Source organism: Schistocerca americana, chromosome 2 (genome assembly GCF_021461395.2).
Source record: "Schistocerca americana isolate TAMUIC-IGC-003095 chromosome 2, iqSchAmer2.1, whole genome shotgun sequence".
Taxonomy (NCBI): domain Eukaryota; kingdom Metazoa; phylum Arthropoda; class Insecta; order Orthoptera; family Acrididae; genus Schistocerca; species Schistocerca americana.
The window spans coordinates 901,250,648-901,268,301 of NC_060120.1; the positions used below are offsets into that span (position 1 = coordinate 901,250,648).

Below are 17,654 nucleotides of genomic sequence, written 5' to 3' on the forward strand. Positions count from 1 at the left end.
CTTTTTCAAATATTTGTTAGCAATAGTACTTCATTGTCTTTGTTTATCTTCAAGTCTTTTGTTATCATTTTCAAAGACAGCCGCATCACTTTGTCACCATCATTCTAAGTTGTCTAGGATTGTGCTCGTTGTCACTCGTCTAACGTGGCTCATCCTCAACACCATTCTTTCCTTCTCTAAAGCATTTAACCCACTCAAACACACTTTTTACTCATTGCTTCAACACATATGCTGGCACAAACATTTCAAAGTCTCTGTTTTTCCTAATTTGAAGCAGAACTTCATGTTAACACATGGCTCAGTTTTTGTGTTACATTTTGTTATGACGAAAGTTCTCACACTGACCCATTAACTTGGTTGCACTTTTCATAACTGCTTCACTTCAGTGATTTGCATTATAAGGGGCACTCATTGACATGCATTTCAATGGATGTGAGAAGGGACCTCATCCTAACCAGTGCAGTTTTTAACGTATGGGACCTTGCACCAAATTTTTCAGTTGCACTTTGTATACAAAAAATACTGGAAAGATTTTGACTGGCGGAGTCCAATACAATGCAAATTCTCACTGAACACAAGGAAATACTAAAAAATGAAGGAGATTCAAACTCTGTCTCTTATAATGAGACAACTGTAGTTCTTGTGTATCAGTAACAGCTCATCCAAACACCAATCTTGCCGTGAATGAAGCTGCTTGAGCAATGGGAAAACCAACAACTACGGACTGGAACAGAATGAAACATATTTAACTCTCTGAAAGATGCATTGAAAGATAGCATTATTGATGACACAGAAGATGGCTTCAGTATCTACAATGATGCTGATTTTGCTGGTGATGTGTACATATGGTATGCAACAACTGCCATTGTGGCAAAGTACTGTGGTGTGGCAAATCACCGACACATTGTAGCATTATTCACAATTGAAGCATGAATTACTTCAAAAAGCAGAAAGCCAAAGAATTAACCTAGCAAGACACTATCCGAATTACTTGAAATGCTAGAATAGGCTCCACATTAATAAAGCTAGGCTAGTGCCTTACAACTAGTAAAAAACCCCTGTATATCTCTGACAGTCAAAACATATACAGGTTCAACACTTCTTTGTTTATGAGATGTTAAAGAATGGTGAAATTATTTTGATACATACTACTGGAAAGAATCAGTTGGCTATCTTCTGACACTTTACCATGTTTCGTATAATTTGCAGAAATTGGCATGTAGGAAGTCATATGGTATGTCTTCATTTGTGTATTTTATCCTTTTCGGAGGATGTCTTATCATGAAACGCAAAAACTGTTGAAGATTCACTGTAATCCACATGCTATTCTCAAATATCATTGACTTTCTGAAAAATTTTGAAACTTTATTAGGTGTTTGAACCCTTAAGTTTACGTTGGTAATGCCTGCCGCCAGCAGTCATGGAAAGATAAGATGGTGGAATAGCTGATTTCTGTAGCAAATGACTTAACAATGTTTTTGTTTTGATTGTAGGAGAATTATTGAGTATTTAAAGTAAAAATAACATTAACAACACAAGCCAGAGCATGATCAAACTGAAGTTTTGGAGAAACTATGTTTGCAGGAGTAAATATACACAAAAAGTGTAGCAAGTGACTAACAAGGAGTTTTCATTACTTGCTTCTGTTGCATTTTGGCATTTCTGTTATTGATATGCATACTGCAGGGCTCTACACAAATAAACAGACAATGGAAAATGGGAGTATCAGCTTTCAAGATAACATAGGCTTTTGGCTACACTACAAATCAGTCTGTCACCTCCATTATGACTCCACTTGTGCATTTGTTGGCTTCACCAACTCAACCAAATCGTGATCTTTCATCTTAACCTCAACCTCGGATTAGGTTGTTGTTGTTGTGGTCTTCAGTCCTGAGACTGGTTTGATGCAGCTCTCCATGCTACTCTATCCTGTGCAAGCTTCTTCATCTCCCAGTACTTACTGCAACCTACATTCTTCTGCATCTGCTTAGTGTATTCATCTCTTGGTCTCCCTCTACGATTTTTACCCTCCAAGCTGCCCTCCAATGCTAAATTTGTGATCCCTTGATGCCTCAGAACATGTCCTACCAACTGGTCCCTTCTTCTTGTTAAGTTGTGCCACAAACTCCTATTCTCCCCAATTCTATTCAATACCTCCTCATTAGTTATGTGAACTACCCATCTAATCTTCAGCATTCTTCTGTAGCACCACATTTCGAAAGCTTCTATTCTCTTCTTGTCCAAACCATTTATCGTCCATGTTTCACTTCCAAACATGGCTACACTCCATACAAATACTTTCAGAAACGACTTCCTGACACTTAAATCTATACTTGATGTTAACAAATTTCTCTTCTTCAGAACCACTTTCCTTGCCATTGCCAGTCTACATTTTATATCCTCTCTACTTCGACCATCATTAGAGTTATTTTGCTCCCCAAATAGCAAAACTCCTTTACTACTTTAAGTGTCTCATTTCCTAATCTAATTCCCTCAGCATCACCCGACTTAATTCGACTACATTCCATTATCCTCATTTTGCTTTTGTTGATGTTCATCTTACACCCTCCTTTCAAGACGCTGTCCATTCCGTTCAACTGCTCTTCCAAGTCCTTTGCTGTCTCTGACAGAATTACAATGTCATCGGCGAACCTCAAAGTTTTTACTTCTTCTCCATGAATTTTAATACCTACTCCGAATTTTTCTTTTGTTTCCTTTACTGCTTGCTCAATATACAGATTGAATAACATCGGGGAGAGGCTACAACCCTGTCTCACTCCTCTCCCAACCACTGCTTCCCTTTCATGGCTTCCGGATTAGGCTAAAGATCTGATTATAAACAAGATGTACATTTTGCCTTTGAGACATTATTTTTCAACACAGACAGTGCAAGAGTGATGTATAGAACAAGAGAACCTCGTGTCAATGACAAAAACAGAAAAATGAAGAAATGGACGTTCACACAATGCAAGTAATTTGTATAATTTTGTTATACGAGGGGGGACCCACAAATAACCGGAATTTCTTTCTAGAAAGCATATACTTTATTGTTTTCAAATACAGCCTTAATCTCCTTTGAAGTACTCTCCATTAGTATTAATACACTTGTCCAAATGTTCATTCCAGTGTTCGAAGCACCTTTTAAATTTGTCCTCTTTGATACCTGCTAGCACTTTCATGACATTGCATTTTACGTCTTCCACATCCGCAAAACACTTCCCTCTCAAGTCTCTTTTCATCCTCGGGAGTAGGAAGAAGTCCGAGGGTGCTAAATCCGGCGAATAGGGCACGTGGGTCAAGGTAGTTGTCTTCGTTGAGGCCAAAACCTGGTGAACGCTTACAGGCGTGTGCGCGGGAGCATTGTCGTGATGCAGGAATCACACGCCAGAATCCAACAAAGCCGGACCTTTTCGCGACAAACTTCTGTGAAGCTGTTTCATAACCTCCAAATAGAATTGTTGATTTACTGTCTGGTTTACAGGGACAAATTCAGAGTGTACGATCCCTTTGATGTCAAAAAGAACAGATCAACATCATTTTCACATTCGATTTCACTTGTCGAGCTTTTTTTGGTTGAGGTGAGCCAGGTGACTTCCACTGTGATGACTGTTGTTTACTTTCTGGGTCGTACCCATAGCACCATGACTCATCACCTGTAATGATTTTGTTGAAAAAATGTGGATCATCTTTGAATGCATCCTTCATTTCGAGGCAGGCTTGAACGCGACGATCCCTTTGATCTCCGGTAAGAAGCTTCGGCACGAATTTTGCTGCCACTCTTCGCACCCCCAAATCGATGGTCAAGATGCGCTGAATTGAGCTCCAGGACAACCCGGACAATTTCTTGAGTTGGTCGATTGTCCTGCGTCGATCTTCACTGATGAGATCACGGATTTTGTCGATGTTGTCTTCTCTTCGAGCAGTTGAAGGTCGACCGGAACGTGGCTAATCTTCAACCACCATTTCTCCCTTTTTAAACTAAGAAAACCATTCGTACAATTGCGTTTTACTAAGAGCATGGACTTTGTAGGCTGCCTGAATCATCGCAACAGTTTCTGCTGCGTTCTTGCCGAGCAAGAAACAAAACTTCACTGCCGCACATTGTGTCACGTCTGCACTGTACGCACACTCAAAAAACTGTCAAAGAAACCACACTTCTCACTGTTGGGTGACGCAGCGTGGCAGAATGACTCAGCAGAGCTCCTACTACAACCCTCTGGTGGTGCAACCTGCTACTACAAGTACATGATGTGCAGCATTACGATTCCAGTTACTTTTGGGTCCCCCTCGTGTATCAACAAATGTAGAACATTGACAGCCCTTTGAAACCAAATGGGTATCCCATTAATAAATATTCTTATATGAGACTTAATCAAATTTAATAATTTTAGTACCAAAATCTATAATTTAAAAAGACAGAGGATACAATACCTTGTTGAACTTCTGCTTATGGCACTGTTCTGTCTTACCAGTGGAGTGCTATACATACATTGAGTATTTGGACCCACAGAACTAGAGCGCTGATGCTTGGCTCCTAAGGGCACTGGGAGTGCTGATTTCCTGTCACAGCTTTGAGCCCTGTATAGCAGGAAGAACAAAATATGTATAAATCATGGATAACTAGTAGAAAAACTTACTGGCTGTATCACTTCACAACATAAATAACTCTTTCGTATCTGCAAAATTATGCAAAAATGGTTGTTTCATAATAAAAATCATGGCAACAAGCAATACTGACTCCAGCATCAGGGGGATTCCCATATTTTCTTCTTATAAATAAAAATACTACTTGAAACAATATTTCGAGAAGGAAAATTACTACTCACCATATAGTGGAGATACCGAGTCACAGGTAAGCACAACAAAAAGACTCTCACAATTATAGCTTTCAACCATTAAGGCCTTCATCAACAAAAAACACACACACACACACACACACACACACACACGACTGGGGTCTCAGGCAATTGAAACCACACTGCGAGCAGCAGCACCAGTGCATGAATGGGAGTGGTGACACTGGGGGTACGGAGGAGGCTGGGGCGAGGAGGGGGGAGGGATAGTATGGTGGGGATGGTGGGCAATGAATTGCTGCAAGTTAAGACGGAGGGCAGGGGAGAGGTAGAGAAGGGGAGGGGGGGGGGGGGGGGGAGTAGCGGAAAAGGAGAGAAATAAAAAGACTGTGTGTGGTGGTGAATGATGACTGTGTAATGCTGGAATGGGAACAGGGAAGGGACTGGATGGGCGAGGACTGTGAGTCACGAAGGCTGAGGCCAGGAGGGTTTTGGGAACATAGGATGTTGGTGGGAAGGATTCATACGGCCCAGGCTGTGAAGCAGTCATTGAAATGAAGGATATCATGTTTGGCAGCGTGTTCAGTAACAGGGTGGCCCACTTTTTTCCTGAGCACAGTTTGTTGGTGGCCATTCATGCGGACAGCCAGCTTGTTGGTAGTCATGTCCACATAGAGTGCAGCACAGTGGTTGCAGCTTAGCTTGTAGACCACATGACTGTTTTCACAGGTCTGGAGAAAAAAGGGTTTATTCTTACAAAACAATACTTTTCCCTACTTTTCAACATAACCCACTTGAACATTTATGCACGTGTTCCAATGAGCCACAATTTTTTTTATTCCACCTGCAAAGAACTCTCTATCTTTATGTTTGAACCAATTTTCCACAAACTTTTTCATATCCTTGTTGTCCTGGAACCTCTTCCCATGTGATGCCTCCTTCAGTGCACCAAACAAATGGAAATCACTGGGTGCTAAATCAGGACTGTAAGGGGGATGAGGCAGTACTTCCCAGCCCATTTTGTCGGTGGTTTCACCGGTTAGTTGAGCAACACGAGGATGTGCGTTGTCTTGCTGGAGAATCACACCTTCCCTCTGAGATCCATGACATCTCACTCTCATGGCTGGCTTCATCTTGTTTAAAAGCAAATATGAATTGTATTGGCTGTTTATTGTACGCTGCTCTTCGAAATAATCATGAAAATCTGGACATTCAACATCCCAAAACACTGTCAACATGACTTTTCCAGCTGACGCTTGGGTTTTGAAATTTTTGTTGACATGTGAGTTGGTGTGCTTCCACTCCATGCTTTGTCTTTTTGATTCTGGCTCATAATAGGGAACCCAAGTTTCATGACAAGTTAAAATTTTGTTGAGGAAGTGCTCACCTTCTCTTTCATAATGTTCCTTTAGTTCTGTGCACACTCTCAAACTTGTTTCCTTGTGTAGTCATGCCAACTCCTTTAGTACCCATTCTGCACGTTTTGCGGTACTTCAGCTTGTTACAGATAATTTTGTTAACTGTACCAATACTAACTTGAACCCTATCAACTATCATTTCCACAGTCACATAGAGGTCAACACAAACAATGTCATCAATTCAACTTTCAAGTGAGGGAGTTGAAACTCCGACTGGTCAGCTTGAATGGTGTTCTTCAGTCACAGAGTCACGACCATTTTTGAACTGCTCTACCCATTTGTAAAAATATGCACGATTTCTACGACCTTCACCATAAACTTTAGACATTTTACAGCATATATTCACTGGTTTCTCACCTTCAGCAAGTAAAAAAAACGAATAACAGAACGTTTTTCAGCTATTGCGGATGTTTCAAGTGGACTCACCATCTTGAAACGTATTTTTGAGATTATAAACAAAACACTGTTGATACATCAACTAATGAGGGCTCATCCCACTGATGCCAAGTTAAAGTCATAAAAGTACCCAACTTGCCCAAGTAACAGTTTTTTCCCCAGACCAACTTGTATCTTTAATTATTGAATGACTCTCGTATATTGTATGGGTTGGGTGGACGGGGGAATACCACTGTGGATAGGGTGGGAAGGATAGTGGGCAGGACATTTCTCATTTCAGGAAACGATGAGAGGTAATCAATACCCTGGCGGAGGATGTAATTCAGTTGCTCCAGTCCTGGGCGGTACTGAGTTACGAGACGAATGCTCGTCTGTGGCTGGACAATGGGACTTTGGGAGGTGGTGGGAGACTGGAAAGATAAGGCATGGGAGATTTGTTTTTGTACAAGGTGGGGAGGATAATTACAGTCAGTGAAGGTTTCACCGAGACCCTTGGTATATTTCGAGGGGGACTGCTCGTCACTGCAGATGTGACGACCACGGGTGGCTCGGCTGTACAGAAGGGACTTCTTGGTATGGAATGGGTGGCAGCTGTCGAAGTGGAGGTATTGCTGATGGTTAGTAGGTTTGATATAGACGGAGGTACTGATGTAGCCATCTTTGTGGTGGAGGTCAACATCTAGGAAGATGGCTTGTTAGGTTGAAGCAAATGGGGGAGAAGTTGAGGTTCTGAAGGAATGTGGATAGGGTGTCCTCACCTTCGATCCAGATATCACAGGTGTCATCAATGAATCTAAACCAGGTGAAGGGTTTAGGATTCTGGGTTTTTAGAAAGGGTTCCCCTGGATGACCCATGAATAGGTTGACGCAGGATGATGCCATGCAGGTGCCCACAGCCGTACCCCGGATTTGTTTGTAGGTAATGCCTTCAAAGGAGAAGTAATTGTGGGTGAGGATATAGTTGGTCATGGTGACTAGGAAAGAGGTTGTTGGTTCAGAATCCATTGGGTGCTGGGAAAGGTAGTGTTCAACAGCAGCAATAGGAATGTTGGTGTACAGGGGGGTGGTATCAACTGTGACGAACAAGGCACCATGTGGTAAAGGGTCAGGAACTGTGGAGAGTATGTGGGGCAAATGGTTGGTATCTTTGATATAGGAGGGTAGGTTCTGGGTAGTAGACTGAAGGTGTTGGTCTACGAGAGCAGAGATTCTCTCAGTGGGGGCACAGTAACCTGCCACAATGGGGTGCCCTGGGGGTTAAGTTTATGGACTTTAGGAAAAGGTAGAAGGTAGGAGTGCAGGGAGTCGTAGGGGTGAGTAGAGAGATGGACTCCAGGGAGAGGTTCTAGGTTGAGCCTAAGGATTTGAGTAGTGACTGGAGATCCTGCTGGATTACTGAAATGGGGTCACTGTGAAAAGGTTAGTTGGTGGAAGTATCTGACAGCTGGCGGAGTCCTTCCGCCAGGTAATCCTTGCAGTTCAAAACAACAGTGCTGGACTACTTGAAAGATACTCATAAAAGTGATGATAAATCTTCCAAATTTGAAGCTGCAACTGTTGTATAGGGTACTGAATAAACAATATGGATGAATTGAAGCCCTCAATATCACCCATCGACTTTGGGCAACACATCATCTTGTGGACATAAGCAACTCTTCAAATTTCAAAGGTAAAAAATAGGTACACTTCTGATCTCACACTTGTTGGCTTTGACAATTCACAGTCCTCCCCTCACCTTTCAACCTAACCTTGACCTCAAAATGTCTACCTACATTCCAAAAAATAACAATGACACAAAACAGTTACAGTCAGTGTCCTGTTCTCTCTCTATTTTTAGAGATATGACTTCACATGTCACACTGTTACCTCACTGGTCTATTATTGGTAGAATCAACTGACTCAATGACATCGCACAAAAATATATTGAATAATAAACGTTTTGTTTATGAATGGTAACAATCTGCAGCACTGACCTTCGTCCACTTCCTATTTCACGGAGTGCCATTTTACTCACTCTTCAAACCTGCAATGAGAGGAGACCATTAACTTTATGGTATAAGTACACACAACCTAGCAATAATTTAAGACATCCAATGCTAGAAGGAGCTTCTGAATAACAAACAATGAACATAAACATTGGTTTGTTGTTAAATGCAGACTTCAGACAATAGTCATAAGTATATGGCAATTAAAATATATAACAAATTGTCTAAAAATGTGTCAATCAAACCTGACAAATTATTTAAAGAAAATGCACATACCTTCTTGTTAACTAATCCATTCTATTCATTAGAAGAATTTTTAGAAATGCCCAATACAAACTTAAATAGGTAAAAATTTATTTTGTAAAATTAATAGGTTAAGGGAACTGACGAAGTCTATTGCATGTAATAATGCTGAATGACCAATAAAGAATCTGAATTCATAGTCAAGAAGTAAATCTGCATACAAAATTAGGTTCTGGAAGACATTTATTATGCAGACGTTTTTAAGAGCATTGTGTGTTTAATGTTCCATTCTGTACATTATATCTGTAATGATACCAGCTCCCTTTCCAAGTTTATGCGTGCATCAATATAATAACATTTTGATTTTATAGACTACCACGCTATAACAATGTATTAAAGGTTTTGTCTCCAGAGCAAACGCAGAAACTGTTTGCTATACACAGTTCGGGATTTTCTAATGTAATAATGATTTTAACTGAGAGTTGTATTAAGATCAATGAATGCAATCAAACAATTTGCTTTCTAGGACTTATTTTTTGTAATGAAAACTAACATCACACCAAAACTAAAGTAACATATGTATGGAAAACTTTTTTACTTATCATCATCATACATATGCACAAACTGAAACAAAAGGTGACAATGCTGCTTTTTTGAACCAGATTCCCACATATGGTGAAAGATAATTTGTATGTTTCCTTATGGTCCTGGATGACTTCCTACTTAATCCTTGAATTACCTCCAAGAACAACCAGTCTTTAGTGAAGCAGGGAAACCTTTATTACTGGAAGTGATTCAAATATATATAAGTGCAATGACTAATTTTGACAGAATCTTTCATATTAAAATAATAAAAAAGCATGCCAGGTTTCACAAAAGCTGCAAAAAATCATGCACCTAAAATAAAGAAAGACATTTATTCAGTTGAAGCAAAGACAAAGGTTGTTATGTAAGGCAGATACCAACATATACTACAGACATATTTTTCAGAACCTTTGAATCCTTACGCTGAATTTCAAATAGTCACCCTTTTTGTTGAAGATCATAAAATTCAGTTTCATCTCAACTGTGTTTTAACACAATATAAGAGACAAAAATGATTTTTCTAATGACATTCATCCTTGCCCCAGTGTGCAATGTTTCATGCCTCAAAGTGGTCTATTCTGCACATCTACCGGAAGCTTTCAACCATGGGATCATATTCTGAGGAACATGTGCCGGGAAAGTGTTGAAGGAATCGAAAAGAGCTGTATGAATAATAAACAGCACCAACAGTGCTCATTCCATTGAGTCATTTAAAATGAGAGAAATTGTGACAGTCTCATGTGACTATTATTTATTTTTGAGTTCCACAGTTACTTGATGTGAGTATCAATAGGCTGTAGAATATGTCAGATTATTACAGTAACAGCCTTATGTAAGTCGTCATGAGGCTTACAATCTAAATCATATGTAAACAGATAAATGAGGTACAAGTTTTCAAATAATTCAGATCATGGTAGTAAAAATGGGTACATAACCAAACCATAAGGTTTATATTCTAATTCATATAAAAAGCATTCTGCCAACAATCAATAAACCTGTAATAGATATTCTTTTTCACAGGAATGTCTAAAATTAAACACATTTCACTAACAATTACACATTGTCAAAAAATATATAAGTTCCAAAGACAAAGCTTTAGTTGATTTTTCAATTTAGTCTTATCCCCTGTGATCGATTTAATACAAACTGAATGTTTATCGTATACTTTTATGCTTGAATAATATACTCCTTTCTGTAACATGCCGAGAGTTTTTTTTTGTCTCTTTGTGAAGATCATGTTTACTTCTTGTGTCATGATCACGATATTCATTGTTCCTCCCATAAACTGTCTGATTATGTTCAAAAAGCACATAAGTGAAAGAATGTACTGGCAAGGCAGTGAGAAGATCCTCAGCTGTTTGCATAAATTTCTGTAAGGGCATCTGGGATGCACTCTATCCATAATTCTGATGACTCTTCTCTGCAATAAAGACTTTATATGCTCGTAACTTGTTTCCCCAGAACATGAAGCCAAATGTCGCAAGTAAATGGAAATATCCAAAGTATGCAGCTTTGATTGTATGTAAGTCACAAACACACAAAATTGAGTGAATGGCAAATGCTGCTGCATTCAGACTTCTACATAGACCCACGATGCGAATTGACCAGTTTAGATTGTGGTTCATGTGTAATCCCTCAAATTTGGACACTGAGAGACAGACCATTTGAAGTGAACCAATCTAGAGCTTCTTTGAATACAGTGGACACAGAGTTATGTAGATTGCAGTTTGGTACTTTTTATCACTGGTAATGATTGTATCATCCACAAATGGGGTGAAGTGTGCTTTTCGTGTGTCATACACCACGGCATATCATTGAGAAGGATTGAGAAAAGTAAGAGACCAAGCACCGAGACCTGTGGTACTCCACATTTCACTGTGCCCCAGTCAGAGCAGACAGATGCCATTGCAGAATTATTCAGTACTACCTTCTGTTATCTAGATATGATATGAGCCACATAGCCTACCAACTTTACCAAATAAGTCACAGTGCTCAGCCATCATAACTGGAATTTTGTTATCTACACAGTTGAATGCTTTAGATATATAACAAACATTCCGACTGATGACATTTTATCATTTACGGATTTGAGAGTTGGTTGACAAATGTAAGAATGGTGTGTTTAGTTGAAATATCCTTTTTGAATCCAAACTGCTGTTTATTAAGGGTGTTATGTTTATTAAGATGATCCATAATTTTCTTTAACGTATTTCTCTAGGATTTAAGATAGCCTTGTTAGCAATGAAACTGACCAGTATTTGGAAACCTCAGCTTTATCACCTTTTTTTAGGAGTGGTTTAACAATTGCATTTTTGAGTTGTTAATTTATAGACTCATTACATTATGTGACAGAGAACTTTAAGAATAAAGTTGCAGTGGTGCTCGAGTACTTTTATTTTTCCATTTGGCTTATTAGGCTATTTTATCAATCTCATCAATTGTAATATGGGGTATTTGCAGCTGACTAATTTTGTTCTGCACTACTTTTTGAAGAAGGTTCATGGTTTCAACCATTAGATCTTTTAGCACCAATTTGATTTGCTTCTGTTAAAAAATGGTTGCTGAAGATATTGAGAACTATATCACCCTCATCAACCATGCTTCCATTATGACACAGTCTGATACTGTCTGTACTTTCTGAATTTTTTTTTTCCTGCCTCCATTTTGACCACCTGACAAATAGTTTTGATTTTATTATTTGATCTGTCAATTTCAGATTTAATAAACATAATCTTGATTGAAACTTCCTGGCAGATTAAAACTGTGTGCCGGACCGAGACTCGAACTCGGGACCTTTGCCTTTCACGGGCAAGGGCGCTACCAACTGAGCTACCCAAGCACGACTCACACCCCATCCTCGCAGCTTTACTTCCGCCAGTACCTCGTCTCCTACCTTCCTTTGCCCGTGAAAGGGAAAGGTCCCGAGTTCGAGTCTCGGTCCGGCACACAGTTTTAATCTGCCAGAAAGTTTCATATCAGCGCACACTCCGCTGCAGAGTGAAAATCTCATTATGCTCTTGATTGTTTGATTACATTCTTTAGAATGCTACCTATTTGCAGTGCTCCCTGTCCTGAGGTTTGTTAGAATTTCTGAGCAAAACAAAGCATTCTCTTTGTTTTGCAGGAAGTTTTGATTCCCTTAGTGGGGCACTGTCTCCTGTAACCACTAAGTTTGGTACTTCTTGGAATTCCCTTACGAAATACAGCTTCAAAAATGGTTACAAATTCATTTAGGAACAAGTTAAATTTATCACTTACATTTTTAGTGTTATATACTGTGTCCCATTCTAACCACCGCAAATGTCTGCTGAAGGCTTCCAGATTCTCACTGTCGAATAGTCTACAATATCTATTGTTAAAACTATTCTTGTTAGTGGGGCTTACATCATGGATTTTTAACTGCAGCCTATCATGGTCAGAAAAGCCATTTAAGATTTGTGTTACAGATATATTATCAATTCTGTCACTGTCTACAAATATATTGTCAATCAGACTTGTGCAGTCCTTTGTCACTCTTGTGGCAAAGTCAACTCGGATTAAAAGAGTCCATTAGATTCTCAAAATCTGTTCCACCACTATTACCAGTATGAAAATTTACATTAAAATCACCAAGGATGATTTGAAAATGAGAAAGTTAAAAGTGATTCTACTTGCTTGTGAAATATATTAACTTTCCTGAGGGAGCTCTATAAACAGTAATCACAAAAGCAGGCAGAATATTAACATGGGGTTCAATGCAAAAAGCTTCAGAATGTTTATGCACACAATATTATTTCTACCATACATTACTCCACCTTTATTCATGAATAGGTCTATACCTTTCTGAATATAATGTACACAGGAAAAATATTTATAAGCCACAAATAGCTTCATACTCAAGTAAGGAACCGGACTGAGTCACCGTTTACATCTAAACAAGATGAGCAAGTGCAAAATACAAAATAGTGTATTACACTGTGGACTAAAACTGTACAAGGGCCTGCCACAACAAATTAGAGGTATAAACGACAAAGTACTTTAGCTAAAAGCTTAATAAACATTAAATAGCATTAAATGAACTTTTAAAATAGCACAAAAAAGCGGCGTAATGGCCTTGAATGTGTAATATTGAACTATATAACCTGGCTAGAAAGAAGTGCTATACAAGACTAATTATACAACCTATAAAATTATAATAAATTATATCATTTTAGTAAGAATGATTGCATTAACCACTGATAACATCCATAATTTTGGTCCAAGCTGCCGGAGTTGGCAATCATATGTGCGTGAGGTGTGCTTGCCTGTGTGTATTGGATGGTTTGTATTTCTCTTTTGCTGAAGAAGGCTGTAACTGAAAGCTTTCTGTAAGTGTCTTAATTGCTCCTGTCTGCAACTTAACATGTCTTCTTTACGGTTAGCAGTAATCATAATACAACATACATTGTATCATTGATGAAGGAATAAACAAATCAATGAAGACTTTGCCTTCGAATAAAGTATTCAGTGTGGAGTTTTGCATTCTGATGCAAATGCCTTTTAAAAGCTCTTACCCAGCAAAGTTAGATATAGAGAATCCCACCACCAGACACGAAAATTACAAATTAACCTATCAAGGATTCCAACAGGTGTATCTGACGGCCTAGATCCAAGGATTAAAAATTCCTGTTAGCTATGCGATTAGTACCAGTGATTGCTGCAAAGTTACATAATAAGTAGTGTTTTATAAACAAGTTCTCGTGAAGCCATCTGAGAGGGAGGGGTAGTTTGCTCAACAGAAGAGAATCACATGAAATTGACTGGAGGGGAATTGAGTTCAAACAATCAAGAGAAACTTGAGTGGCTTCACATACTTTGAGTACCACCAGGTCGGAGGCACATTTTATCATCGCATAGACAAACTGGGAACGTTTGTCAATAAAATTTACTTCACAGTGAAAATATCTAAGGTGTTATGGAAGTTTATTACAAAGAACTGTAGTGACACACGATGAAAGTTCCAAATGTGGAATGTATGTAGTACAGAATGTCATGTACACCCCGTATATCCATTTGAAGAACGGTGAAAACGGACAGTAGATAAAGTTTTATTTTTTGAATTAATACCGAAAATCTGCCTCAAATTCACATTCAGTCATGGCTGCATCACACGTCCTGAACTCTGTCAAAATCTATACGCCGTACCAAAAACCGAACATAACACAATTAATTAAATTTGAAATTTTAGAACCCCATACAAACAAAATGCTTTATGTGCTTCCTCCAATCTAGTTTCAATGGAGGAAAAACACCATTAGCTATCCTGAATCAAAAAATTGCTTACCCACAGCACAAAGAATGGACCAGATTTCCCAATTACGGCAGTAAATAAACAAATACGAAACATCGAACCAGGCAACAATATTTCACAAATTCAATAACACGTCGAAGAAAAATTACACAGTTAAAGTAACAAGTCGTCACAATTCATCTCTACGGTTGAAAATAAACAATATTCCACACTTCCCGGGCTTTTTCAACTGCGATGACAAATGAAAATACGAACCAAAGATTATCTATTTCAAACAGTTTTTGCAGAAGTATCTCGACATAGACTGGCTGTGCGTAACCCTCTTGATATTCAAGAATTCAATTTTAAGCACGTTCACATGATACAATTTGTTTTCACACATATAGGTCTCCGAAAATTTCACGTTATCATCTGATTCGAGTACTGTAGACTTACCATCTATGGTTCTAATGTAGAACAATCAGATGAACGGCAAATGAGATAACATCTAATGTTTTAAAATTTTATTTTCAATTTGAACAGAAGAATAATTTGATATGATTTTGAATGACAAAAGCAATTAATAGCATATATATTCATTGTCATTCAGTTTTGTTAAAATTTGCGGAAAATATACAAAATAAAATAAGTTTACTTTGCGTACTTTTGTTCGTCACGTAAAGAACGCACATTTGATCGTTTCTATTTATCCACAAGTTTTGAATTTTAATTGAGGTGTCTAGGAAATTATTCTTGTTTAATCTAGACTAAAGCTGAAATTTGTTTGCCATGAGTGAGAAGTGTATGACTTGCCGTATGATTGTTAGTTCTGATGTGTGGTGTGAGGGTTGTTGCGGTTTCTCTCCGCTGCAGAGTGAAAATCTCATTCTGGAAACTTGAGTTGTCATAGACAGTAGCTCCATCCTGTGTGTTCACCATGAGATCTGGAGTCCAGCTGACCAGCTCACAACACGATCCCCAGGTGGCGCTGTTGGCCCTCCCTCTTTCCCATCATCTGATGTAATCCAATATGGTGGTCTAGTATGGTGTCTAGCTGCTGGACTGGGAGGCTGGACATAATTGAGGGGGTCAGAAGCAAAGTTATGTAAGTGACATTTTTTGAAGAAAATGAGATAAGTGCATATATATGTTCTAGAACACTACTTCTGTTGTGAGGATAAGTAATATATGTGATGCTCCGTTCAGAGCTGCACTGTGGTGTCCGAATACATGTACTACTTCGGCTCTGAGATTTTGGATCCAAGGAAAAGTAATACAATTGCACTGTTTATGTTCGTTGTGTTGCTCCTTGTTCCTGTTTATGCATTTATTTGCCATAATGAACCAAGGTGAGTTATTGTTGATTAAATTATACAAAGCTAGTGTCTTGTAGAGTGAATTTATTTGGTAAATAGATAGTGAATTTGTAGGAAAATCGGTACAATGATGCAAGTTTGTTTTGTGAGGTAATGTGTGAGGTTATGTTTGGTTTTTTTACAATGTTTCATGATGTACTGAGTACACCTGCATATTCAATACAGGAAATGCGTACTTTTCGAAAAATAATGTGCAGTTATACAGAAAAAGCGTACTTTTCCTAGAAAGTAGTGATAGTTTTATCAACTTGTGATGGGCACTAAATTGTCATATTAAATGAGTTATTGTGTAATTAAATACCAGATGAAAATGATGCAATCATGTTTGTTTTATTGTAGATGAGTCCAGTTCCGATTCTTCGCATCTATCTGCTGATGATAGCAACTTCAGGCCATCGAATTTTGATCGTAGTGACAATGATGATGAATCACTAGTAAAATCAGCATCATCTCAATCTTCAGATATTGTGCACACTAATAGTATTTTGTCTGCACAACCTTCTGTGCCAGAGGAAGCCTCATCTTCTACTAATGATACTTCATCAGCTGTTGAGAATTCTAGTAGAAGGGAAGGAAATGCTTACGAAATTCAGCTAACCATAGGCATGGGATCGCGAAAGGTCTGTGAAATGCTGGGAAATCCTATGTTGAATACAGAGGAATAGAACATGAAGCGAAATGTGGAAGACCATTCAATTAAAAGTGTCGATATCAATGTAACAGCAATGTTTCAGAGAGAAAGCGTGAAGAGCTATTTACTGCATATTGGGCACTTGGATCATGGAATTTACAAACTGCTTTTCTTGAAGGCTGTGTTGAACTGAAAGAACCAAAGGGAAGAAGGGGAGATGTAATAAAAACGAAACTTAGTACCGTCATAAAACTTAATGGCATATACGTTTGTAAAGAATTTCTTCTACAGACCTTTGATATATCAAATGTTCTCTTCAGTAGGGTTCAAACGGCTCTGAGCTCTATGAGACTTAACAGCTGAGTTCATAAGTCCCCTAGAACTTGGAACTACTTAAACCTAACTAACCTAAGGACATCACACACATCCATGTCCGAGGCAGGATTCGAAACTGTGACCGTAGCAGTCGTGCAGTTCCAGACTGAAGCGCCTAGAACCGCTCGGCTCACTTCAGTACAGTCATGCCCAATAAATCCATCAACAGAGTATCACCGAAGGACCAGAGGGGGCAAAGTGCACCATGAAACAAAATAATTGCTGCTAAACTACAGGTTTTTGAAGAACATATTCAGTCATTTCCCACTTACATCTCACATTACAGTAGGATTCAAAACCCTAACAAAAAATGCCTCCCTGAAAGCCTCAATATTTCTATAATGTACCAACTTTACAGAGATATGTGTGTGAAAGAAATGAAGACCTGTGAAGGAATGGACATAACAGCATGCTTTCAACACCCATTTTAATTTGGGTTCTCACTGTCCTAGTACTGATACATGCAATAAATGTGACAAGTATAACAATTTGTTACACAGCATTTACCCTAATAGTCATGATGCAAAAGAAGTACAGTGAGAACAGATGCTCCATCACTGCGAGGCTGAATGTGCATGACAAGAAAAGAAATCTGACAAAGAGA

General features: G+C 38.7%; 1 protein-coding gene across 1 annotated transcript in view; it reads right to left on the reverse strand.

Annotated features, from left to right (window-relative positions):
• The window catches only part of LOC124595112 (kinetochore protein NDC80 homolog), a 163,955-nt gene extending 149,030 nt beyond the window's left edge, over positions 1-14,925 (reverse strand). Inside the window, exons 1-3 of the mRNA XM_047133710.1 lie at positions 14,723-14,925; positions 8,581-8,630; positions 4,432-4,578 (exon numbers count right to left, since the gene is read on the reverse strand). Coding sequence (XP_046989666.1) covers positions 4,432-4,578; positions 8,581-8,612 — 179 coding nt within the window. The 5' untranslated portion in view covers positions 8,613-8,630; positions 14,723-14,925. The remainder of the gene's footprint in view (positions 1-4,431; positions 4,579-8,580; positions 8,631-14,722) is intronic.
• Positions 14,926-17,654: the final 2,729 nt, after the last annotated feature.